Genomic DNA, 26107 nt, shown 5'->3' on the forward strand with positions numbered 1-26107 from the left:
ATAAATCTTTTTTTAAAAATATTAAGAGTTCTTTCATCTACCCCCAAAAAGGACAGCCAACATTTATAAATCATCATTCCAGGCATATCTACAAATGACTTTTGTGTGATGCTGTAGACACACTACTCAACAAACTACTCAAAAGCTCGGTGGTTTGAAACTACCAAATGTGACGCTCACAAACACAAGGGAACAGGCATGGGGATGGCCAGGAGCAGGGATGGAGTCCGCGTTCCTGTGTTGAGTCTGGGGCCACCCCAAGGGTCAGACGTGCACACGCCTGCAGTTGACACTGGCTCTGGGCCGGGGGGGATCCCAGTCCTGCTTTAGAAGAAATCTGATCCCTGTGCTCACTGAACGTGGTCTGAGTTCCTCCCAGCCTGATGGACACCTGGGCTCTTGGGAGTTGAGACAGACAGACAGATGGACAGGCAGAAGCTCTGCTCTTTTACGTCCAGCCCTGGAAGTCACGCATCCCTCTTCTGCCATGCTCCACTGGTCAGAGCAACCACAGGCCCTCAGCGAGCCTCAGAGCCAGGGTGCGAGACTCAGGCCCCATTCCTATGCAGAAGTGCACGTGGGATGGCACTGTGTGTAGCCACCTCTGGGAATTTAATTCTGCCCGTGTGAGAATCAAGGGAGCAACTCAGGCCGAGCAACTCCATCCACACCAAGTCCACCCTGCTCTAGAGAGAGAGAAGCGGCCAGCCCAGCCCTCTCCCTCACCTACACGACAGGAAAGGGCCTCCGAGGTCTGGCTCACGGTGAACTCACAGTGAATGCCTGGTGGGAGACGGCGGTCCCTGCCCAGCCCACACACAGCGGAGGCCAAGCTCAGCTCAGCTCTGCCGTGCATTCCACCACCTGGGTCAAGTGCATCTGCAGCAAGCAGCTCCTCCCAGGACCCTGGTGCCCTTTGGGGCTCAGGAGTGAATTTTAAGGACTGAAACAGAACCAGTGATTCAAGATTCAGATAAGGAAATAAAAGACACCTGAGTAAGTACTCGCTTCAAACCAAAGCATGGTCGCCAGAGAAACCGGCTGATTGTAAAGAGCTTGTTCTTTTATCAGCCCCAATTTTTGTTCCTCTAAATTCCTCATCCTTGAACAAATACCATTTAAACGCGCATCCACCCTTAAAAATAAATATATCGGGGACAGCGCTGTGGCGCAGCGGGCAAAGCTGCCGCCTGCAGTGCCTGCATCCCATATAGGTGCTGGTTCAACTCCCAGCTGCTCTACTTCTGATCCAGCTCTCTGCTATGGCCTGGGAAAGCAGTAGAAGATGGCCCAAGTCCTTGGGCCCCTGCACCCGCGTGGGAGACCAGGAAGAAGCTCCTGGCTTTGGACTGGCACAGCTCCAGCTGTTGCAGCCAATTGGGGAGTGAACCAGCGGATGGAAGACCTCCCTGCCTCTCCTTCTCTCTGTGTAACTCTGACTTTCAAATAAATAAATAAATCTTAAAAAAAATCATAACTGAACTGAGAAAGTTATTTCACAAAGCAAAGAGGGTTTAACTGTCCAAACAGAAAGAAAAATTATGTGATGATCTCTATAATCACTGACAAGACCTTTGACAAAATTTAATACCTATTCCTGAGTTGTTGTTTTCCTAAAATGCTCAAAACAGAGATTCAGGCATATGCTTTTATACATTTTTAAACCTTTTCCATTATCTATTTGAGTAAGAGAGCGAGCTCATGGCCGGCGCTGTGGCATGGCAAGTAAAAGCTGCCACTTGTGATGTTGGCATCCTATACAGGGCGCCAGTTTGAGTCCCAGTTGCTCCACTTCTGATCCAGCTCTCTGCTAATGGCATGGGAAAGCAGCAGAAGATGGCCAAGTGCTTGGGTCCCTGCACCCATGTGGGAAACCCGGAGGAAGCGCCTGGCTCCTGGCTTCGGCCTGGCCCTGCCCCAGCAGTTGCAACCATTTAGGGAGTGAGCCAACAGATGAAAGAGCTCTCTGTCTCTCCCTCTCTCGCTCTCAATCTGTAACTCTGACTTTCAAATAAATAGAGAGAGAGAGAAGAGGAGAGGAGAGAGAAAACGCTCCTACCTATTGATTCACTCCTAGAATGTCCACTGCTCCTGGCTCCTTGCCTCAGATCAGCCCAGCTCCAGCCATTATGGCCATCTGGGGAGTGAACCAGCTGATGGCAGACTTTCCTCTATGTCTCCCTCTGTCTGTAACTTTGCCTCTCACATAAATAAAATCTTTTAAAAAAAAAGTGAACACAATCAAGAAAAGAATTTAGCAACACAGCAGAATGTAAAATTAATATCTAAAATATATATCAAGGGCCAGCGCTGTGGCTCATTTGCCTAGTCCTCTGCCTGCGGCACCGGCACCCCGGGTTCTGGTCCCAGTTGCAGCACTGGATTCTGTCCCGGTTGCCCCTCTTCCAGTCCAGCTCTCTGCTGTGGCCTGGGAGGGCAGTGGAGGATGGCCCAAGTGCTTGGGCCCTGTACCCGCATGGGAGACCAGGAGAAGCACCTGGCTCCTGGCTTTGGATCAGTGCAGCCACCTCAGCGGCCATTTGGGGGATGAACCAACGGCAAAGGAAGACCTTTCTCTCTGTCTCTCTCTGACTAACTCTGCCTGTCAAAAAATAAATAAAATATCAAACAAATCGGACAAAACACTCTGGTGGTAGAGAGAGAGGCACTGTACCTGGCTGATGAGACTATAACAGGACACCCCCAACGGAAGGAAACTGGCAGTGTCTACCAGAGTACATACTGATGAACCCAGCAATCCCATTCCAAGGCATCCACCCCAAAGAAGTACTGACAAATATAACATTTTTTAAAAGATGTATTTATATATTTGACAAGCAGACTTACAGAGAGACAGAGAGAGAGAGAGGTCTTCCAACCACTGGTTCACTCCCCCAAATATCTGCTACACCCAGGGCTGGGCCAGGCTGAAGCCAGGAGCCAGGAGTTTCCTCTATGTCTCCCACATGAGTGCAGGGGCCTAAGCACTTGGGCCATCCTCCACTGTTTTCCCAGGCACACTAGCAGGGCACTGGGTTGGAAAATAGAGCAGCTGGGACTTGAACCGGTGCCCATATGCGATGCTGGCACCACAGGTGGCCACACCACAACACTAGCCCCAAAAATATTCTTTTTAAAGTACTTAAAATAGAAATCAATGAATAACTTTTTAAAATGATAAAAATACATAATCTAAGACCAGATACCGTGATCGATGCACAAGGATATTACTGCCTTCAGCACTGTTTCTAACAGCAAAAGACTGGGAAGCCACCCAAACGCCCTCCAGCAACATGAACTGGGTAGGCCACGGCACATCCATAGAAGGAATACTACACATCCCTCAACAGGAAGGACAAGTACCTGCATACACTGTATGCAGTGATCTGCAAGATACGTTTTCAGTTGAAAAATGTACTGCGGGGTGAGCGTTTGGCTCAGCAGTCAAGATGCTGCTTGGGACACCCATATCCCACATGGGAGTACCAGGGATCGAGTTCTGCTCTGCTCTGATTCAGCTTCCTGCCAGCGTGCACCCTGGGCAGCAGGTGACAGCTCAGGGGTTGAGTTCCTACCACCCAATATGAGAGCTCCACTCTGGCCCGGCCCGGTCACTGCTGCTGTGGACATCTGGGAAGAACCAGCAGATTGCAAATCTCTTTGTCTGTCTGTCTCGTGTGTGTGTGTGTGTGTGTGTGTGTGTGTGTGTCCTCTCTCTCCTAACCCCCACCATGTGTGTGTTTTTCAAGTAAAGTGAAAATAAACTAAATAAAAACCTTCAGAAAAACAAAGCAAAGTGGAGAAAAGAGTATATGGCAGGCTACTGTGAATAAGAAAGGAGGAAGAGCACTTGGGTGAACATGCATGCATGTGTGTGTATGTGTAATTTATTACCTACAAATGCAATTTTTTTTAACAGGAGGATAAACCAAAGATGTCCAAAACGTGGCTACCAATAAGAGAGAAGAAAAAAAAAATGGAATAAAGGAGACAGGTGTGGAAGCTAGATTTCTATAAAATTTATGCCATTTTGTAGATTTGACTTTGGAACTACATCAGTATTTTACTTAAGTATAAACAAGGGCCATAACAGTGACCATGGAGTTCTCCATATGGCTTCACTTTTAAAACTAGGAACAGGGAGTTGGCATCATGGCCTTGTGGGTTAAGCTGCCACCTGTGACACCAGCATCCCAGATGAGTGCCTCTTCATACCCAGGCTGCTCGGCTTCCAATCCAGTTCCTTACTAATGCACCTGGGACAGCAGTGGAGGATGGCCCAAGAGCTTGGGTCCCTGCCACCTGTATGGGAGACTGCTGGCCCCTGACTTTGGCCTGGCCCAGCCCTGGCCGTTGCAGCCACTTGGGGAGTGAACCAGCAGATGGAAGATCTCTCTTTGCCTCTGTTTCTCTCTCTCCCTCTGTAACTCTGCCTTTCAAATAAATAAATAAATCTTTAAAAACAGAAACTATGAACTTGAACAGAAACAAGAACCAGCAGAAATGATGAGATAATTCAGAGTGACAGGCAGGCTCTCAAGAAAGAAGTCATGGCCGGTACCGCGGCTCAATAGGCTAATCCTCCGCCTGCAGCGCCGGCACACCGGGTTCTAGTCCCAGTCGGGGCACCGGATTCTGTCCTGGTTGGTTGCCCCTCTTCCAGTCCAGCTCTCTGCTGTGGCCCAGGAAGGCAGTGGAGGATAGCCCAAGTGCTTGGGCCCTGCACCCCATGGGAGACCAGGAAAAGCACCTGGCTCCTGCCTTCGGATCAGTGCAGTGCGCCGGCCGCGGCGGCCATTGGAGGGTGAACCAACGGCAGAGGAAGACCTTTCTCTCTTTCTCTCTCTCTCACTGTCCACTCTGCCTGTCAAAATTGAAAGAAAGAAGTCACAGCTTGGGGTCAGCATTGCGGTGCAGCAGGTTTAGACACTGCCCATAACACCAGCATCCCATACGGGAGTGCAGGGTTCAAGTCCCAGGCTGGCCCAGCAGCACCAGTTGTTGCAGCCTTTTGGGGAATGAACCAGTGGATAAGATCTCTTCATCTCTCTCTCTCTCTCACTCACTCACTCACTCTCATTCTACCATTCAAATAAATAAATCTTTAAAAGGACAAGGAGGAAGAGGAGGAGGAACGGCAGACACAGGGGCTGGCGGCAAAGCCGGGGAGGTGGCTACCATGCATCACTTACCTCGACCTTGCTCTCGGGTTCATGGTCAGCGGCTGAGAAGTACACCACCTCCTGCACTTCATCTCTGGGCCGCGCCGAGTTTTTCCCAAACACCACCAGACCATCCTTAGCTCGCGGTGGGAAGGCCACAAAACAGTAACTTGGAGGAGCTACAGCCATCCTGAAACGAGAATGCCCGTGAGAGGCTGCCGTGGAACATTCCAACGGCCAGCTCTGCAAACCTGTGCCACCGGCTGAAAGAGCTGTGCTGCTCATCTGCGGGCAGTCGGCTCATTAAGAGATCCCAGCTGGCAAGTGAGGGCGGGGTATCGGGAACAGGGCGAGAGCCACGGAGACCAGACATTGTTTAGTACTCTGTGGGATTAAATAAGCTCAGATTCGCAACAAACCACAGCGGCGGCCAAAAGTGCAGTGGTGTAGGAGAAAGGAAAGGTCGTTGTTCCCAGCAGAAGACACACACGGTGCGATCGGTCTCACCAGTAACAAGAAATAAGCCTACAGCTGTCCCTTGGCAGTCAGCTGTTCCAGGATCCCCCACTGAGTTTCTCAAATCTACAAATGCTCCAGCTCCTTACACGAAACAGCAACATAGGAGCAGAACACCTCCCCTCCCCCCATCCTGCTGTAGAGTCTAAATCATCTCCAGCTTCCTTGCACACCTAATACCACGTGACTGCTATGTGCACAGTCCTCACCCAGTACTTCTCCCTAAGCGAGTCTGTATGCGTTCGGTACAAATGCAATCTTTTTTCCAAATACCGTGTTTTCAATCTGTGGCTGGTTGAATCTGCAGACTTGGTGCTCGCGGATCCAGTGGGCTGACTGTACTTTGCAGCAGGACACTACACAAGTGCCTGGGTCCCAGAGATACACAGCTGCCCCGTAACAGGTCCGGGGGTGTGATAATGACACAGGTGTAGAGATGGATGGAAAGATACCGCCACGCCCCTTGAAAATGCATGTTTACTCAACACAGTGGTTTAACACTCGAGCATCCTGTGTGCGGCCTCCCCACTATCACCTCTCTGGGGCAGCTCCTTCTCTTCCGCCTGACCAGGGAGCATCCTCGCTGCTTGGTTCTTCATCCCTCAATTCATGCTCTTTATGAAAATACACCTGCACCCAGAACTTCCCTTACCAATCACACACCAATGACCTACACACTGAATTCAACTTCAGCTCCCAACCCACAGACCCAACTGACTGCCTGGGATCCAAAGCTGATTTCATCATCATCTTCTCCAAACCGTGTCCCTGTCTCAGAGGCCAGCTCCACTACGCAACCCACTGGAGCACCCAGAACTCAAGGACCATCCTTACCACCTACCCTTCCACCACCTAACAGGTCTCTGAGTCCTACAGACTCATGCTCCTAAATCCCAGTGGGAACTGTCCCCTTTACCTCATCCACATCTCTACCGCCCCCACCCAGCAGCAAGCCAGCCTGGGTCCCTGAAGCAGCTCCTAAGAGGTGGCTCCAAGACCTCTAATAGCCCCCTCGAAAACACCCACCACCAAAAAGACCTTCTTAGAAGGAAAGTCTGATCATGTCCTCCATGCTTGTAATACTCCTGGCAGGCTTCAGAGGGCTTTTAGAATGAAGTCCAAAGTCTGATCAGGTGTGTGCCTCCTCCCAGCCTCCTCTCATACAGCTCCATGCTCCCAACTCCACTGCACAGGCCTTATCTAGGTCCTCCAAATCCCTCAGGGCCTTTGCACATGCCCTACCCCTTGTCCTGAGCAGTCCTACACTGAAAATATTTGCTTAGGTAACACTTGCTCCTTCACACACGTGCTCAGACGTCATTCTAAATTACCGTGCTCTGGTATAGACCCTCATAGCATCCTGTCCTTTTTCTTCATGGCAACAGTGCCAGTCTGGCCCGTCTGTGCTATTATTTTATTACCAACAAACCACATTTGGTCTCTCCCAAAGTCCAAGCAAAATGAAAGCAGGGAGGGAGCCTTGTGTGCTCACCACTGTAACCCCAGCTCTACACAGTGTCTGCAGGGTAGATTTCCAATAAATAATAGATAAGTGCCCTGTACCTGTGTCTTAATATTCCACCAAGCCGATGTTACGTCCCCACAGCCCCCTCCTTTCAGCGCCGTGCCCCTCGCCTGGCTGGAATGCCCTTCCCTTAGGATCTGCTCTGTCCTTCAGGATCTGATCGGACCCCCTTTCTTATAGCAAGACTTTCATGAAGGATCCTGTCAATTATTCAGCACCCGTTTGTTTCCGAACAATGTGCATTTGTTAATGCTTAGACAGAAGTCTCCAGCTGTGTCCGAGAAAGCTCCCTGAGGGCAGGCCCATGCCCCTCAACCCTCCACACTACATGCACTCAGCAGATCTTATCTCCTGAGCCAACCCCTGTATTTCTGTCACCCATTATCTAACTTATGTGTGTTTTGTTTTATGAGCCCAACACATAAGTGAGAAGTAAAGCAGTGTTCTAGAAATGTTCTAGCCTGGGATTCAAAATTCAGCTCTGCCATCAACTAGCTGTGTGACCTTAAGCAAGCCACTTCACCTCTCTGAACCCAAGTTTCCTCTTCTGCAAATGTCTTGGCCCAGCTCACAGGTTTAGCATGAGTATCAAATTAAATAAAATGTTTGAGCATGTATTTTGTGAACTGTGGTGCCACATAAAGATAGGCACACTCAGGAAAGTTTGTGGAAGGATGGAATTAAAAGGTTTATTTGGGTGCAAAAAAATGAAACCTATATATGCTCATACTTGGGTTTTGATCACTAAAACACAGGGCTATTTCAAAATGACTGTTAAACAATCAAAATATCTGTGGCTCACGCACGGCAGGTGTGAAATCCCAGGATCAGCAACATTCTAAGTGCAGGAATGTGTTCGTGAGTGAAGTGCCATCTTGCTATTTCCATACCCCGTCTACCCCAAGCAGCCTCAGCATGCATACCCTGGGCGCACAGAATTCTCTTTGTATTGATTTCATTTATTTGTCTGAAAGGCAGAGAGAGAGAGACAGAGAGAGATTATCCATCCACTGGTTCACTCCCCTGATAGCCATAACAGCCAGGGCTGAGCCAGGCTGAAGCCAGGAGTCAGGAGCTCCATCCTGGTCTCTCATGTAGGTGGCAGGGGCCCTGGCACTTAGCCCATCATCCACTGCCTTCCAGGCACATTAGCAGGGAGCTGGATCAGAAGCAGAGCAGGGCCAGCGCCGCGGCTCACTAGGCTAATCCTCCGCCTAGCGGCGCCGGCACACTGGGTTCTAGTCCCGGTCGGGGCGCCGGATTCTGTCCCGGTTGCCCCTCTTCCAGGCCAGCCCTCTGCTGTGGCCAGGGAGTGCAGTGGAGGATGGCCCAGGTGCTTGGGCCCTGCACCCCATGGGAGATCAGGAAAAGCACCTGGCTCCTGGCTCCTGCCATCGGATCAGCGCGGTGCGCTGGCCGCAGCGCGCCGACCGCGGCGGCCATTGGAGGGTGAACCAACGGCAAAGGAAGACCTTTCTCTCTGTCTCTCTCTCTCACTGACCACTCTGCCTGTCAAAAAAAAAATAAAATAAAATAAAAATAAAATAAAATAAAAAAAGAAGCAGAGCAGATGGAACTCAAACAGGGCTCCAATACAGGACATGGGGGCAATCCCAAGCAGTGTCTAAACCTGTTGTACCTCAATACCTGCTCCTGACAAAGTTCTTCCCACACTGCTTATTGCAGGCCCCTTTCTGGGGGTTCAGAGAAACAGGGGTGCTGTTGAGGGAGCACCCTCAACTCTGAGGACAATTTTCTCCTAGCTCAGCTAAAAAAAAAAAAAAACAAACAAAAAAAAAACTCCCTTTTATGGGAAAGCAGCACAGAAAGACACCAGCTCTGTCTTCTCATCACTGTTTTCCCATCAGATTTGAGGGGTAAGCAGAGAAAAGCCAAAAATCTGAATATGTACGAAAGATCTTGAATAATTATAAAATACAGTGACTTGATGGTGGGTCCCTGGAATTTGGGCGCAGGAGGAATGGCTGGCGGAGGCCACTACAGTGCAGTGCATCCAGGAGATGGTAAGCTGGGGAAAAGATGGGGCTGGCGCTGTGGTGTAGTGGGTAAAGCTGCCACCTGCAGTGCTGGCATCCCATATGGGTGCTGGTTCGAGTCCTGGCTGCTCCACTTCCTATCTAGCTCTCTGCTATGGCCTGGGAAAGCAGCAGAAGATGGCCTAAGTCCCACATGGGAGACCTGGAAGAAGCTCCTGGCTTCTGGCCTGATCAGCCCAGCTCCAGCCATTGCAGCCATTTGGAGAGTGAACCAGCAGATGGAAGACCTCTCTTTCTCTCTCCGCCTCTGCCTTTCTGTAACTCTGCCTTTCAAATAAACAAACAAATCTTAAAAAAAAAAAAAAAACTGGGGAAAGGACACCTGGACTATGACTTCCCTTCCTGCCCCAGTGCTGGGCCACGTCCTGAGTGCTGGGGTTTCATCCAGGGACAAGCCTTACTTTGCTGGTGGGATCCACCCATCTCACAGCCCTGACAAGCACCATTTCCTCACCCAGGGCGTCTGTCGGTCAGAAAGTCATCTAGGACACTTGACCGTGCCAAGGAAACAGGCAAAAGCAGCCCAGGGGTATGTGGGCCCTGGGAGGCTGGCTTTTCCCCTGAATTTTGTGAATGACTACAAATGCCAGAAGGCAGCAGAGTGTCAGCATCTATTAAAAAAGAAAAGAAAAGCAAACCAAGCATCGCAACCAGCAGCAAATTCGCTAAGGCTAGCTTCATCTGTTTTTCCTGAGTCACCATGCCATGCACTGAGTGACGTCAGCTGGATTCTTTTCAGCTCTCTGGATCAGTGCCACCCAAAATAACTGTCTACAATGTTCTGTCTCCACTGTCCAATATGGTGGCCACGAGCCTCATGTTGCTATCAAAATGTAGCTGATTGGTCAGCGCCGCGGCTCAATAGGCTAATCTTCCACCTGCAGGGCCAGCACCCCGGGTTCTAGTCCCAGTTGGGGCACTGGATTCTGTCACGGTCACTCCTCTTCCAGTCCAGCTCTCTGCTATGGCCCAGGAGTACAGTGGAGGATGGCCCAAGTCATTGGGCCCTGCATCCGCATGGGAGACCAGAAGCACCTGGCTCCTGGCTTCAGATCAGCACAGCGCGCCGGCCGCAGCAGCCATTGGAGGGTGAACCAACGGCAAAGGAAGACCTTTCTCTCTGTCTCTCTCACTGTCCACTCTGCCTGTCCAAAAAAAAAAAAAAAGTAGCTGATACAATTAAGGAACTGAAACTTCCACTGTATCCCAAACTTCAGTTAGCTTCCTTCTTTTTCAAAAAAGATGTTTATTTATTTGGAAGGCAGAGTTGGAGAGAGAGAGAGAAAGGCGAGACAAAGAGAGAAAAGAGAGAGAGATCTTCCATCTATTGGTTCACACCCCAAGTGGCTGCAATGGCCAGGACTGGGTCAGCTTCCTCTGCCACATGGGTGGCAAGGCCCCAAAGACTTGGGCCATCTTCTGTTGCGTTCCCAGGCACATTAACAAGAAGCTGGATCAGCAGTGGAGCAGCAGGGACTCGAGGCAGCGCCTATATGGGATGACAGCACTGCAGGTGCCAGCCCCATTTCCACCTTATCAGCTAGGTAAGAACTCGAAGGGTCAGGGCAGTACTATAGCTTCCAAAAAAAAAAAAAAACTGAAATGAAAATTATTCATATTAAGGCTTCAGTGATCTTAGAAGCTCTGATTTCAGAAGTTCTCCACTTATTCCAAGAACAAAATGGGCTAGCATCCATATAAACTGGATTAGCACAGAGGAAGTAGGACACTTCTGGAAGACTGGAGAAAAAAAACACAAGAAAGCAACCCCAGGGGCCAATGCTGTGGCCCAGCGGGTTAAGCCACCGTCTGCAGCACCAGCATCCCATGTGCGTGCCAATTCGAGGCCTGGCTGCTTCACTTTCTATCCAAGCTCCCTGCTAATGCACCTGGGAAAGCACCGGAAGATGGCCCAAGTCCTTGGGCCCCTGCACCCACGTGGGAGACCCAGAAGAGGCTCCTGGCTTCAGCCTGGCCCAGTTCCGGTCATTACAGCCACTTGGGGACTGAACCAGCAGCTGCAACGCCTACAGCCCATATCGGAGTGATGGCTGCAGTCCCAACTGCTCCTCTCAGATCCAGCCCCCTGCTAATGCACCTGGGAGGCAACAGATGATAGCCCAAGTACTTGGGTCCCTGCCACCTGTGTGGGAGACCTGGATGGAGTTCTGGTTTCCTGGCTTTGACCTGGCCCAGCCCCAGCCAAAGCAGCCTTTTGGAGTGAACAAGTAAATGCAAGGTATCTTTCATTCTGTGTCTCTCCTTCTGTTACTGTCTTTGAAATAAAGAAAAAAAAAATTTTAAGTGTTCATCACAGCAGTATTCATACAGGAGAAAAACTGACAGAAACTTACTTGTCTGGCATCAGAGAAATGGCTAAAAATGCATGCTTCATCTCTAAGGAGAATGCTGTACTCTATTACCAACCCATTAAATACACATTTATGGAGTTTTTAATTGCCAGGAGAACTGGTTCAAAGAGGCGAGGAGGTTGTCCAAAATAAATTATCTTAATCACATAAAAATTTGCATAGAAAAAGACTATGCCAGCCCCCCATAGTTTCTGTTAACTTTTTTTTTACAGGCTCCCCATGTGGGAGCTACACAAGCAGTGCACACATGTTCATCACTAGTTCATGATCAAGATTCACACGCAGTGAGCAGGTCTCCTGCAGCTGTCCACTCAGGGAAAGAGAAACCAACCAACAAGTCAGTTCTCCTGTGACGTTGAGGTGCCATCCTCCTGCAAGGGATGCAGGGACACTCAGTCCTGTGCCCATGATTTGTCACAACACTGAGTGACATTCCAGACAGCACACTAAAGAACAAAAACACATCTGAAAAACACTCACAGCTATATACTGCATAAAACACGCATTTTTAATCTATTCATGGGATTGGTATAAACTGCTTATGCACGCATGACACAGAAACTGTGACATGGATATTCTCTCTCATTAAGAAAACTAAAATTCAATTAACTCCTAATCACACATGCTAACATGGAGATTGGCAGCATGAAAAAACTTAATTGTATCTGGTTTGCTGGAACAGAAGACACAGAATCATTAAATACTATTTTCTATCGTAAGAACATTGTACTTAAGCCAGCGTTAAAATAAGTGAACAGAGCTTACTCCAAAATAAAAATCACCACTGGTGGCTTTTGTAAGAACTTGCTTGTTTTCAGGCACAATTCTGAAGTTTTCTTTACCTTGGGGACCCAGAGGTGGGGGTGGGGGTTCCAGTGCTTACATGCAGGCTTGAAACTGGATCTAGATGTGTCCGAAGCAGTGTTTCTTTCAACTCTAGGCTGTGGCCCTCTCATGGGTTATAAAAATCAATAGAATGGATAGGAACATTTTTTAAAAAGCATTTTTAGAAAGAGTATGTGCCAAGGTCGGCATTGTGGCGTAACAGGCAAAGCCAGCATCCCATATGGGCATCGGTTCACCTCCCAGCTGCTCCACTTCTGATCCCTGCTAATGTGCCTGGGAACGCAGCAGAGGATGACCCAAGTCCTTGGAGCCTTGCACCCACATGGGAGACTGGGAAGAAGCTGGCTTCGACCTGCCTCAGCCCTAGCTGTTGTGGCTATTTCTGGGGTGAGCCAGCAGATGGAAGCTCGCTCTCTCCCTCTAACTCTGCGTTTCAATAATTTTAAAAAAAAAATTGGAAAAAAAAAAGAGTATGTGCCTCTCACACAGTAATGATAAGGGTTGGCAACAGAAACTCTAATTTTACGTTTGATCTATACACATACATATGTAAGCGTGCATATCTACTGAATTCAGACACAACATCTCCCTCTCACTGCAGGCCTCCAGGAGAAAGCTCTCAAGGCAATAAGCTTAAAGGGTAGGGCTACGGAATAAGGCTTCTTCGTGGCAAATACCAATTAGGATTCTTGCCAGGTTAGCAATGAACTAACAGTTCTAATTAATAAACACTCCAATTGAACTCCCATCCATAGTTAAGCTGACAGGCATTTCCGAAGAAGCCGTTGTTAAGAATATTTCAAAGTGCATTTATCTGTAGCTTTGCAATACATTTATGTTCTCCAAGTCCTGCAACTGAGCTGCATGCTACTGGCGGAGGGAGGACGTCATAAGCCTCAAGGCTGGCATAACGATGCAATTGAGAATACGAAGCAGAGGGTAGTTGGTGGTGCACTGGGGGTGGAGAAAAGAAGTCAGAAGACTCCTTAGCTAGCAGGCAATGCAAAAATATCCCAGTGCCCACCTCCCATCAGTTCTCAGGATGAGTTTTCCCTTAGACCAGTGCTGCCCATCAGAACTGTCCCAGATGTTGGACATACGTCCTATCAGAATGGTCCAACACGGCAGCCATTGCTGAGATGGGGCTACTGCATCCTGGACATGTGGCTAGTGCAACTGAGAAATCACATTTTTAATCAGTCTACAAAGAGCAGCCAATACGACACAAATAAGCCAGTCACAGAACCCACAAATCCTGTATGACTGCATTTGTAAAAGGTACCGAGGACAGTCAAGCTCCCAAACAGAAAGGAGAATCATGGCTATCATGGCTGCCGTGGCCGGGAGAAGGGAATAGGCAGAGTTCTTTTTTTTTTTTTTTTTTAAGATTTTATTTATTTGAAAGGCAGAACGACAGAGAGAGATCTTCCATCCACTGTTTCACCCTGCCCCCAAATTCCCTCCACAGCCAGAGCTGGGCCATGCTAGAGCCCCGAACCTGGAATTCCTTGGGTGGCAGGGGCCCAAGATCTTGAACCATCACCTGCTGCCTACCCAGGCACAGTAGCAAGTAGTTAGATGGGAAGTGGAACAGCTGGGGCTTGAACTGGCACTCTGATATGGGAGATGGGTGTTGCAAGCAGCAGCTCAAGCCACTGCACCACAACGCAGGCCCCAGGAAGAGAGAGTTGTCTAACAGTGTGAGTTTCAGTCCCACAAGATGAAAATAGTCCTGGAGATCTGTTGCACAATAATGTAAATACACTTGACATTACTGAACTGCACACTCAGAAATGGTTAAGATAATAAATTTTATGTGATGCGTATTTTACAACAAAAATAACAAAACAGGGTAGGCGTTTGGCACAGCTATTAAGACGCCACCTGTGATACCAACATCCTACGTCAGAGAACCGGCATTCTAGTCCCAGCTGGGCTTCTGAGGTCCAGCTTCCTGCTAATGCACACCCCAGGAAGCAGATGATGGGTCAAATACTTGGGTCCTGCCACCCACATGGGAGACCTGGATTGAATTCCAGGTTCCCAGCTTGCACATGGCCAGCACCAACTGTTGCAGGCATTTGAGGAGTGAACCCCCAGATGGAAGGTGTACCTCCCTCTCTCTCCCTCTCTCTCTCTCTCTCTCTCCACCCCCCATGTATGTGTGTGTATGTGTCTGCCTTTCAAATAAAATGAAAATAATTTTTTAACTTTAAAAACATAACAAAATATTACATAGCCACATAGGGGTAGAGCTACTGTACTGGGCCAAGCAGCTTTTACAATGTGCCTCAGTGACAGTAAAGTGTCCCTAAGCTCAGCTTCTACCCACCATCGTCCACCCGCCTTATCAGAGGCCCTTCAGGATTCATGACTTCCCCTTGGGAACAAGCTCTCCGTGCTTCCCTGGAGTTCACCGCCAAGGGGCTGCGTCTCCTCTGACTGGTTGCAGGAGGCTAGCGACCAAGCCCGTGGGACTGCAGCGACGCACTCCCGTATCTAGGAGACGGCTTACAGACGTCTAGACAAGTGGGGAGGAGGCTGAATGCAGAAAAGGGCTTTGTCCTCAAGACCAGGGAGCAGCTAGCAAAGGCCTGCACGCTGGGGGAGGGGTTTTCTTAGCATGATTACCAAGCTGCCCTGCCCCCTCCATCTCAGTGAAGCCAGAGGTCCCTCACTGGTCACCTGCCCAGGAGTAAGAAAGCCTGCGGGCGCTTGAAAGGAAGAAATACGAGCTCCAGGCTTCCTAACCATCTTAAAGTAACAGTGACAGCTGCCTTCACTCACACAAAGAATACAACCCAGACCTCCGGCAAGGCCTCCCCGCTGTCCACACTCCCAGCTTTACAGAGCAGACTAAGTTTAAAGTCAAGGCCTAGGAACTACCACCTTCCAGAAAAGCAATGAAGAAATTATCTTATTTCCTGGTAAAATCACTTTGAATTCATTGACATTCTTGCTGACATGAACTCATTTATAAATGTATTTTCCTGATGTGTATCTGCCATTGAAATAAGAAGGAGTTAAGTGTTTTGGGAAGCAATGACCTAAGTAAAAATGTGGTTGCAAATGCAGCTGACAGAAAGAAAAAAGGGGAGGGGGGTACTTCAAAAAGTTCATGGACAGTGGGGTTAAAAGATAAGATTAAGAGCAGGCATTTGGGGCAGCAGTGAGGATGTTCCTTGGGACACCTGCTTAGGTTACAGTCTTGGCTCTGCTCCCAATTCTAGCTTCCTGCTAATGAACAACTTGGAAGGTGGTAGGTGATGACTCAAGAAGTTGGGTGCCTGCCACCCTTGTGGGAAACCTAGATGGAGTCCCTGGGTCCCGGCTTCATGAGCCTGGCCCAGCCTTGGTTATTGTGGGCATCTGGAGAGTGACTCTGAAGAGGGAAGCTATCTCTCTCTTTATCTGTCTCTCAAATAAATAAAAAGAAATAATTTTTAAAGGACGAGTTTAATTTGGTACAAAAAAGTTGTGAAATTCATGTATAGTGTTTTTCATAATACACATTCCATGAACTCTTACAAAACCCTTCATGTGCATGAATTTCAACATCTGTAGAACCCGTATAAACTTGTCTTTTAATTCCATTTCCCATGAAGTTTTTGAAGTACTCTCATATAAATGAGCTCAAATTCACGAGACTGCCTAGAAGAGAGATTCTACTAAGCACTTCATTGAAAGCTCAAAACAGTTGAGCACACAGCCTTAGGATTCCATAGCCAGTGATTTCCAGCTCCTAGTAGTCAACACCTTGCATAAGAAACTACCTAATGGAACAAAGACCACTCTTGGGAGTAACTTACAAAATGCTCAGAAGACCTCCTGGTGGGGACCAGAGCTGTGCTTAGTAGGTAAAAGCCAGCAGTGCCGGCATCCCATATGGGCACTGGTTCTGAGTCCCGGCTGCTCCTCTTCTGATCCAGCTTTCTGCTGTGGCCTGGGAAAGCAGAAGATGGCCCAAGTCCTTGGGCCTCTGCACCTGTGTGGGAGACCCAGAAGGAGCTCCTGGCTCCTGGCTTCGGATCAGCGCACCTATGGCCATTGGAGCCATCTGGGGAGTGAACCAGTGGATGGAAGACCTCTCTGTATCTACCTCTCTCTGTAACTCTGTCTTTAAAATAAATAAAGTAAATCTTTAAAAAAAAAAATACCTCCTGTTGCAGGCTGCCACACTCGCCCTGCCCAGCGTCTTCCTCGGTGTGTCTCAATGCTCTGCAGCTTTTGGAGACTGGCTTCACTGTCCCTGGCTGAGGCCTGTTCAGAGCAGGCCGGCATCCCCCTTCTCTAACTTCAAGGGCAGCAGCTCCCACGGCAGCTGACTGCTGGTTCCACAGTGCCCGTCTCCGGCTGATGATTTCCCCGCCACACTGTGTGGGACGGGGGCAGGCTTCAGGCTCGTGTGGTTTGGCCTAGGGTTGCCACAAATAGTGTTTTAAAATTAATTTTTAAATACATATTTGAAAGGTAGAGTGAGAAAAGGAAAGCGATCTTCTGTCTGCTGGTTCACTCCCTAAATGCTCACTGACAGCTAAGGGTGGGCCAAGTCAAGACCAGGAGCCAGGAACTCACTCCAGGTCGTCCACCTGGGAGGCAGGGACCCAAAATCTTGAGCACCACCTGCTGCCTCCCAGAGTGCACGTTAGGAGGAAGCTGGATCAGAAACAGAGGTGGGACTCAAATCCACGGCCTCCAATATGAGATGTGGGCATTCTAAGCTGGGCTTAACCCACTCCACCACAACACCTGCTCCTAGGTAGTGCTTTTTAAAAATCTGAATTGACAGCTAACCTTTTATGGCCTAGAGATTTCTCACAGACATTCCAGTATTTGGCTTCTGCTGACAACTCAAAGATCTGGAAACACTGAGTCACTAAGTGCATGACAGAAAGACTGGAGTTGGGTCGAGGCTCCTCCCCCAGGCCCGTCCACGCCCTCACCCGGAGGCCAGTAAAAGAGCCACCTCTCTTCCTCTGTGCTCATTTACAACACCTGCCTGGGCCTGAAGTCCCCCCTGCACACACACAGGGGCACGAGAAAGACCCTGTTAGGGACACACAGACCCAGGGTCCTGTCCTGACCCCACCCACAATCGTTGAGCCAGATTTTGTGGATTTGGGAACCAATCCCCATATCCAACATGGTTCTCAGGTGTCTATTAGAGTATACAGAAAAAACCTAGCACTGTGGCTGTATACAGCAGGCACTCAACAACGGTTTGCTTTCCTCCCTCCTACAATTCACCAGTGATGTCTGCCACATTTGCAGCAAATCCTACTAGGCCCTTTCACTCTCTCGCTAATGGCCTTTTGTTCATTCATATTCCAAAATGGACTTCAAGAAACATCTCTAGGTGTAACCATCAGCCTACAGAAATACAAATGACACCATGGGGATGGATCAGCAAACCCAGACCATGCGGAATGCTACAGAGCAAACCTGGTTTCTTCAACATCAACAATGAAGTGCAAGGAAAAAAATAAAATTAGAAACACATTTACTTAGAAGATGTAGCAACCAACTGACCAATTGTGGGAATGAAACTTATTTGGATACTAATTTCAACAAACTGGACAAAAACATTATGAGAAAAGTAGGGAAATGCGACCACTGATAAGATAGTTGATGCTATAAAGGGCTGATTACTCATGTCTTAGTCATGACCATGATGCTATGGTTCAGTCTATATTAAAAAAAAGGATCCCAGGGGCCAGCGCCGTGGCTCACTTGGTTAATCCTCCGCCTGCAGCACTGGCATCCCATATGGGCACTGGGTTCTAGTCCCGGTTGCTCCTCTTCCAGTCCAGCTCTCTTCTGTGGCCCGGGAAGGCAGTGGAGGATGGCCCAAGTGCTTGGGCCCTGCACCCGCATGGGAGACCAGGAGGAAGCACCTGGCTCCTGGCTTCGGATCGGCTCAGCACCGGCCGTAGCGGCCATTTGGGGAATGAACCAGCGGAAGGAAGACCTTACTGTCTTGGCCGGCGCCGCGGCTCACTAGGCTAATCCTCCGCCTTGCGGCGCCAGCACACCGGGTTCTAGTCCCGGTCGGGGCGCTGGATTCTGTCCCAGTTGCCCCTCTTCCAGGCCAGCTCTCTGCTGTGGCCCGGGAGTGCAGTGGAGGATGGCCCAAGTGCTTGGGCCCTGCACCCCATGGGAGACCAGGATAAGTACCTGGCTCCTGCCATCGGATCAGCGCGGTGCGCCGGCCGCAGCGCGCTGGCCGTGGCGGCCATTGGAGGGTGAACCAACGGCAAAGGAAGACCTTTCTCTCTGTCTCTCTCTCTCACTGTCCACTCTGCCTGTCAAAAAAAAAAAAAAAAAAAAAGAATCCCGTACCATCTAGAGACACATACTAAATAGTTCCGTGTGAAATGACTGAAAGGAAGTCACGCAGTGAGGAGATAACAATGGTCACAGCTGGGTGATGGGCACACAGCACGGACTCGACTGTTCTCTTCATCATTGTCAGTGCCTGAAATGCTCTGTAACAAGTAACTTACAAAGCCAAGTACACAGAGTGGGCATTCCACGCAGGGGTTAACATGGCAGTTGGGATGCCCACACCTTGTATTGCAGTGCCTGGGTACCAGTTCCAGCTCTGCTTCTGATTCCAGCTTGCTGCTAATGCACACCCCGGGAGGCAGCAGGGGATGATCCAAGTAGTTAGGTCCTGCCACGCCCCAGGGAGGCCCAGATGGAGCTCTGGGCTCCCAGCTTCAGCCTGTTCCAGCCCTGGCTGTTGTGAGCATTTGGAGGGTGGGCCAACAAATGCAAGATCTCTCTCTTTCTCTCTCCCCCCTCTCAAATAAAATAAGTATATTTAATTTTTTTTAAATTCAGGAAGGCATACATATGTTAAGTACATTCATTTTTGACATGCGCATACCAAATTAGAAAATACAAAGGCAGTGCAAAAAGGGGGGGGAGGGGTGGATTTAAAAGGTAATTTTGGTTTTGGTGCAAAAAAAAAACTTGAAACCCATGCATAACTTGTTCAGAATGTGCATCTACCATGAAGTCTCTGAAGACCCTGAAGACCCCTCATATAGTCAGATCAAGTTCATTATAAAGATGTTTTCCTGTACACAGCAGGCTGGAAGACAGTTTTCCATCTTTCCCAGTAATATAAAGAAAGAAAATTTCTAGTATCCCATTCATGGTTTCGGCTAGCTTTGTGCTGCCATGATAATCACTGTAGGAAGGGACATGACGACTTTCTAAGAAAATCACACAGATAGACCTAGATTCTGGGTGCTGTTCTTTCACTAAGTTCTCCGTCTACAAAATGGACTATGGTGTGAACCATGCACAGTAATGGAGATTAAGTGAGATAATACATGCTCAGTGTCTGGAACAGAGAGACATTCAAGAAAGTGCTGTTCGCTTAACTTCTTAAAGAACAAAGCTCTGGGATTGTAATAATAATGGAAGAAGAATGGGTTTGGAATCGCAGGCATGCGGTTGGCTGCCAGGAGCACTCTCTCTGGGAAATATCCGGGGCCTTTCAATTGCTTCTGTGCTCACTCTGACATTGCTGCCATTGTGTCCGCTCATTTGGCAAGGCTGCTTTGAATTCTGACCTCCCCCTTCCCACCATCTGTCCTGCTTTCCATCTCAACAGGGTACTGTCTATTCGGCTCTCTTCCCACTAATGTGATTTGATATGTACCTGTTAACTCTGGAAGCTGGGGTCCCCTAAAAATCTCCCCCATCATTCTGAAAATGGTAGCTGACTATTTAACTCTGCAACTATAAAAAATTAGCTAAGCATTCAATTTCCTACAGAGAAATAAATAAGATTTAAATCCTGCTGGTGTGAAAACCAGCAAGAAAGAGTTATTTAGCAAAGTAGAATTTAAAACTACTTTGTTAATGTCCACTAAATGCTATCTGCTTTAACCATTAGCAAATTTTATTATCAGGAAGGAGCCTATGTACATACATATGAATATACATAGTGTATGTATATGAGGGGACTTCAAAAAGTTCATGGAAAATAGAATTAAAATGTAAGTTTATTTTGGTGCCAAAAAAATTGAAATTCCTATATACTATGGGGCTTCAAAAAGTTCATGATGATGATATAACATAAAATCTACACAAGGGTTTAAAAGTGTTTTGCACAAAACTTATCTTTAACGCCCTTTTTCACAAATGCCTGAGTCCCCTCATACATGGGCATACATATACATGTATATAATTAAAAGTATATGCAATGTGTAGATAGGTGAACAACAGACAAGGACTTGGAAGGACTGACACCCAGCTGAGAGTTGGCAGTAGGAGTAAAGATGATGATATAGAACAGAAGTTTTAAACTTCACTTCATCTACTTATGTAGCTTTACTTATTTTACAACAACCCCACCTTATGTTATTGGCTATCTAATTATGTCTAAGATTGATTATTTTGGTGTTAATTAAGGACCCTTTAAGAGATTTGAATGGTTCTTTCAGGTCACTAAGGCACTGCTAAGTACAAGAAAAATAAATAAATAAAAATACTCAAGCTTTACTTTGAGAGGAGGAAAAGATATTCAGGAGAACTTTGGATCACTAGATCCTCTTAATTAGGAGGTTTAAGAAACAAGGTGGGAGCCAGCGCTGTGGCACAGCAGGTTAACGCCCTGGCCTGAAGCACTGGCATCCCATATGGGTGCTGGTTCAAGTCCCGGCTGCCCCACTTCCAATCCAGCTCTCTGCTATGGCCTGGGAAGGCAGTGGAGGATGGCCCCAGTCCTTGGACCCCTGACTCCGCTTGGGAGACCTGGAAGAAGCTCCTGGCTCCTGGCTTCGGATTGGCACAGCTCCCACCCTTGCAGCCATTTGGAGAGTGAACCACTGGATGGAAGACCTCTCTCTCTCTCTCTCTCTGCGCCTCTCCTCTCTCTGTGTAACTCTGACTTTCAAATAAATAAATAAATCTTAAAAAATATATAAATAATTTCTAAAAAAGAAAAAAAGAAACAAGGTGAATTATCAGCCTGTGTTTTGAGTCTCTAACCACCTACACGTATCACGTTTAATCCAGTGGAAAATGGAACAAGAAAATGTCCTCAAGGTCTTATCACTTGGGGATAGAAGCACCCATGTACACCCCAAGAGGAGGAGGGTAGCCACTCAACCTAAAACAGTGACTCCAATGCTGGCAGATTTCAAACACGCCTAGCTCAGCTCTGGCAGAGAGTGGGACCCTAAGCCGTCATCCTTCTCCTGGTATGGTTAAGGCTCAGGCTGGTGCTGGGAGGTAGGAGGTGACAACTCAAGGAGCTTCTAGGACAGATGTGGCTAACACACCCGAGTCACATCTTAACCTTCCTGGAGCTCAGGAACCGCACCTGTCTCAAAGGGAATGGGAGCACATGGTCTCAGTCACACTGATAGGAACTTCCCCACAGTGCCGGAAGCTGCTGAGAACAATCCATGGAAGGCTCAGGCTCGGGGTATGTGTGGGAGGAGGGGAGAAGACGCACAGAAAAATGTGGGGAAGGGCACACCTGTGGCCAGGTACAGGTCAGCAGGAACTGCATTGGGCCATGGCTGATCTACTGCTAAGATTAAGCAAGTAACACCCCCAATCACGCATCTCAATTCCCATTGGTTTGTTTCTTCAAACTGCTCTTTAAAAAAAAAAAAAAAAAAAAAAAAAAAAAAAAAAAAAAAGATGTATCTTATTTATTTGAAAGACAGAGTTACAGAGAGAGGTAGAGATAGAAAGGTCTTCCATCTGCTGGTTCACTCCCCAGATGGCCACAAGGGCTGGAGCTACACCAATCCAAAGCCAGGAGTCAGGAGCCTCCTCTGGCTCTCCCAGGTAGGTGCAGGGGCCCAAGGAATTGGACGATCCTCCACTGCTTTCCCAGGCCACAGCAAAGAGCTGAATCAGAAGTGGGCCGGCGCCAAGGCTCACTAGGCTAATCCTCCGCCTTGCGGCGCCGGCACACCGGGTTCTAGTCCAGGTCGGGGCGCCAGATTCTGTCCCGGTTGCCCCTCTTCCAGCCAGCTCTCTGCTGTGGCCAGGGAGTGCAGTGGAGGATGGCCCAAGTGCTTGGGCCCCGCACCCCATGGGAGACCAGGAGGAAGCATCTGGCTCCTGCCATCGAATCAGTGTGGTGCGCCAGCCGCAGCGAACCAACGGCAAAGGAAGACCTTTCTCTCTGTCTATCTCTCTCACTGTCCACTCTGCCTGTCACAAAAAAAAAAAAAAAAAAAAAAAAAAAGAAGAAGAAGAAGAAGAAGTGGAGAGTGGAGCATCTGGGACTAGAACCGGCGCCCATATGGGATGCTGGTACTTCAGGCCAGGGCGTTAACCCGCTGCGCCACAGCGCCAGCCCCATCATCAAACCTTTCTAAAAACTGGCAAAGTGTTACAGAATTTTCAGGGCCTGTGATTAGAATTGTGGTGTAAAGGGTAAAGCCTCTGCCTGTGATGTCGACATCCCACATGGGCACCAGTTCATGTCCCAGATGCTCCACTTCTGATCCAGCTCCCAATAATAGCCTGGGAAAGCAGCAGAAGATGGTCCAAGTACTTGGGCCCCTGCTATCCACATGGGAGACCAGGATGAAGCTCCTGGTTGCTGGCTTCAACCTGGCCCAGCTCTGGCCACTGCAATCCTCTGGGGAGTGAACCAGCAGAGGGAGGACTTCTCTCTCTCTCTTACCTCTCCCTCTCTTTAACTCTGGTTTTCAAATAAATAAATAAATCCTTTTTAAAAAGAATTACTACAAATGTATAGAGTGGTAACTAAAATCATCACAATCATAAAATTTTATGTTAGGACATTTACCATATGCTTGAAGTTCATTTGCAAGGGATTTGTGGGATTAGCTAGGAAGTTACAGAAACAAAGACCAATGAGCAAAAATTCAGCCCTTCACAGAATTAAACTCTGTTACAATGTCCTGGAATTAAGATGGCTTGATACTGATGCAAAAATAGATCAGCAGAGTTGACAATCTTGCAATGTAGCCGCATAATGTAGGGAAGCATATGATAAAGGATGAATTTGAGGCTGGCGCCGCAGCTCACTAGGCTAATCCTCCACCTGCGGCGCTGGTACCCCGGGTTCCAGTCCCGGTTGGGGCACCGGTTCTGTCCCAGTTGCTCCTCTTCCGGTCCAGCTCTCTGCTGTGGCCCGGGAAGGCAGTGGAGGATGGCCCAAGTGCTTGGGTCCTGCACCCCATGGGAGACCAGGAGGAAGCACCTGGCTCCTGGCTTTGGATCGGCGCAGCGCGCCAGCCGTAGCAGCCATTTGGTGGTGAACCAACGGAAAAGGAACACCTTTTCCCCTCTCTCTCTGTCAAAAAAAAAAAAAAAAAAAAAAGGATGAATTTGAAACTGAGGAGAAAGATATGTATTAGACAATAAATGGCGCTGGGATAAGTGACAGCATGAGATGGGGAAAGGAGAGAAGAAATCTATCCATAGCCTCAGCTCATTCCTCATCCAAAGTAAATCACTGTAATTCAAAATTTTAAATTTTACAAAATATGGAACCATAAAAACAACATTGCAACGGGCTTTGGTGTAGCTGTTAAGACACCTCTTGGAATGCCTACATCCCATATCAGAGCACCCAAGCTCAAGTTCCAGCTCCACTCCCAATTCCAGCTTCCTGCTCATGTGCATCCTGGGATACGTAAATAAATCTTTCTAAAAAATAACTAAAATGGGGCTGGCGCCGCGGCTCACTAGGCTAATCCTCCACCTTGTGGCGCCGGCACACCGGGTTCTAGTCCCGGTCGGGGCACCGGATTCTGTCCCGGTTGCCCCTCTTCCAGGCCAGCTCTCTGCTGTGGCCAGGAAGTGCAGTGGAGGATGGCCCAAGTGCTTGGGCCCTGCACCCCATGGGAGACCAGGAGAAGTACCTGGCTCCTGGCTTCGGATCAGCGTGGTGCGCTGGCCGCAGTGCGCCAGCCGCGGCGGCCATTGGAGGGTGAACCAACGGCAAATGAAGACCTTTCTCTCTGTCTCTCTCTCTCTCTCTCGCTGTCCACTCTGCCTGTCAAAAAATAAATAAATAACTAAAATGGCTTGTGTGGTTAAAAAAAAATTTTAGTGAAACTCTGGCAAATGCATTTGCAATTTACAAGAAAAAGATAATTTCTTTAACATATAAAGAGCTCTTATACATCAATAAGAAAAATATGCAAAGTATATAAATGCCAGTTCAAACAAAAAGAAACACAAAAATGGCAAAATATTTGATAAAAGATATTCAGTCTCATTCATAATGGAAGAACTATAAGTTACCGTTTAAACATGTAAGGTTTACAAAGATATGAGTGTAGGGAAAGCTTTTTGGGGTCACTTGACCAAATTTAATAAATGAAATATGGTTTGTATTACTTTTTATATTTTTATTCATTTTCATTTTATTTGGAAGGCAGAGAAAGAAAAAGATCTTCCGTCCATTGGTTCACTCCCAAATGCCTGTAACAGCAGAGGCTAGGCCAGGCTGAGATGAAGAGCCAGAGCCCATCGGGGTCTCCCACGTGGGTGGCAGGGACCCAGGGACTTGAGCCATCAGCAGCTGCCTCTCAGCAAGAACAGGAGCAGGAAGCTAGAGTGGAAGCAGAGTGGTCAGGACTCCAACCAGGCTCTCTGCTACAGGATATGGATGTCCCTAGCAGGGGCTTAACCACTGCACCAAATGCCCACCCCACTAAGCTACTTTCTAGAGACAAAGTCACTAAAGCTATCAATTCAGACCCTATGCAAATTCTTTACTCAGTTACTCAATGCTTTCCTTTAAATTCCCCTACAAACCAGTCTATGGGAGAAAGAAAAATCAGACAAGTGTTAGGCACTGTGCTTGAAACTTAGTGTCTGTAAACTCATTCATTGTTACCATGAAACCCTGGATTACTGAACTGGGAGATGAGAGGAGAGGAAGTGGGAACCTCTGTACAGTTTCAAGGCAAATCACAAACAGGGAACTAAATGTCACTCCTTTACATTGAAATGTGCATGTATGTTTGTTGCTCTCACACGAAGACAAGGGCAGGTGCATCTTTGCATGTGGCTTCTCATTGAGAACAGGTCAGCAAGAACTTCCTCCAAGTACAAAAATAGAAGTATCAACATTGACAAAGTCAGTAAGACCCTTTATGGGTGCGGCACCAGAGGAAGGCTGGTCCGTCTGCTGTTCACTTGCACACGAGTGTAGAAGTAAAAATTATCTCACAATGTAGTGTTGTCATAAATTCTTATGAATTCTAACAACCCCTGTGTTTTATGGAACACCACACCTCAGCCCCTGGAAATCACCTTACGAGGCTGGTGGGCAGCTCTTGTTCATCTCATCTTAAGAGGCCACTTAGGCCAGACTCCTAATGAGAAGCAGACACAGCTGGGACCCATGGCCCCTGACGTGCACCTGGAGCCCTCTCTCTGTGCTGGGTGCACTAATTTCATCTGGATGTGGCAACACATACACGTCAGAACGGGGAGTTACTTTCACGTCAGCACTGCCATAACACAATACCCCTGCCACGCCCGATTCTGATGACCACACACCCTGGATCATCACACTGCCCATTCTGTCTTACAAAGTCTCACGACTCAGCGATCCCAGCGTGCCACCTGCTCCCCCTCTGTCTACAAGGAGTCCCTGATCACCTG

The 26107-nt window shown here is 48.2% G+C and overlaps 1 protein-coding gene across 2 annotated transcripts in view; it reads right to left on the reverse strand.

Moving 5' to 3' along the window:
- SCRN1 (secernin 1) overlaps positions 1 to 26107 on the reverse strand; it is a 68699-nt gene that overhangs the window by 38434 nt on the left and 4158 nt on the right. For both annotated transcript variants that reach the window (XM_002713733.6, XM_070059692.2), the window contains exon 2: positions 5193 to 5352. In XM_002713733.6, the coding sequence (XP_002713779.1) occupies positions 5193 to 5351 (159 nt within the window). In that variant the 5' untranslated portion in view covers position 5352. The remainder of the gene's footprint in view (positions 1 to 5192; positions 5353 to 26107) is intronic.

This window comes from Oryctolagus cuniculus, chromosome 16 (genome assembly GCF_051225735.1).
Source record: "Oryctolagus cuniculus isolate XC-2025 breed Fujian yellow rabbit chromosome 16, ASM5122573v1, whole genome shotgun sequence".
Classification (NCBI taxonomy): Eukaryota; Metazoa; Chordata; class Mammalia; order Lagomorpha; family Leporidae; genus Oryctolagus; species Oryctolagus cuniculus.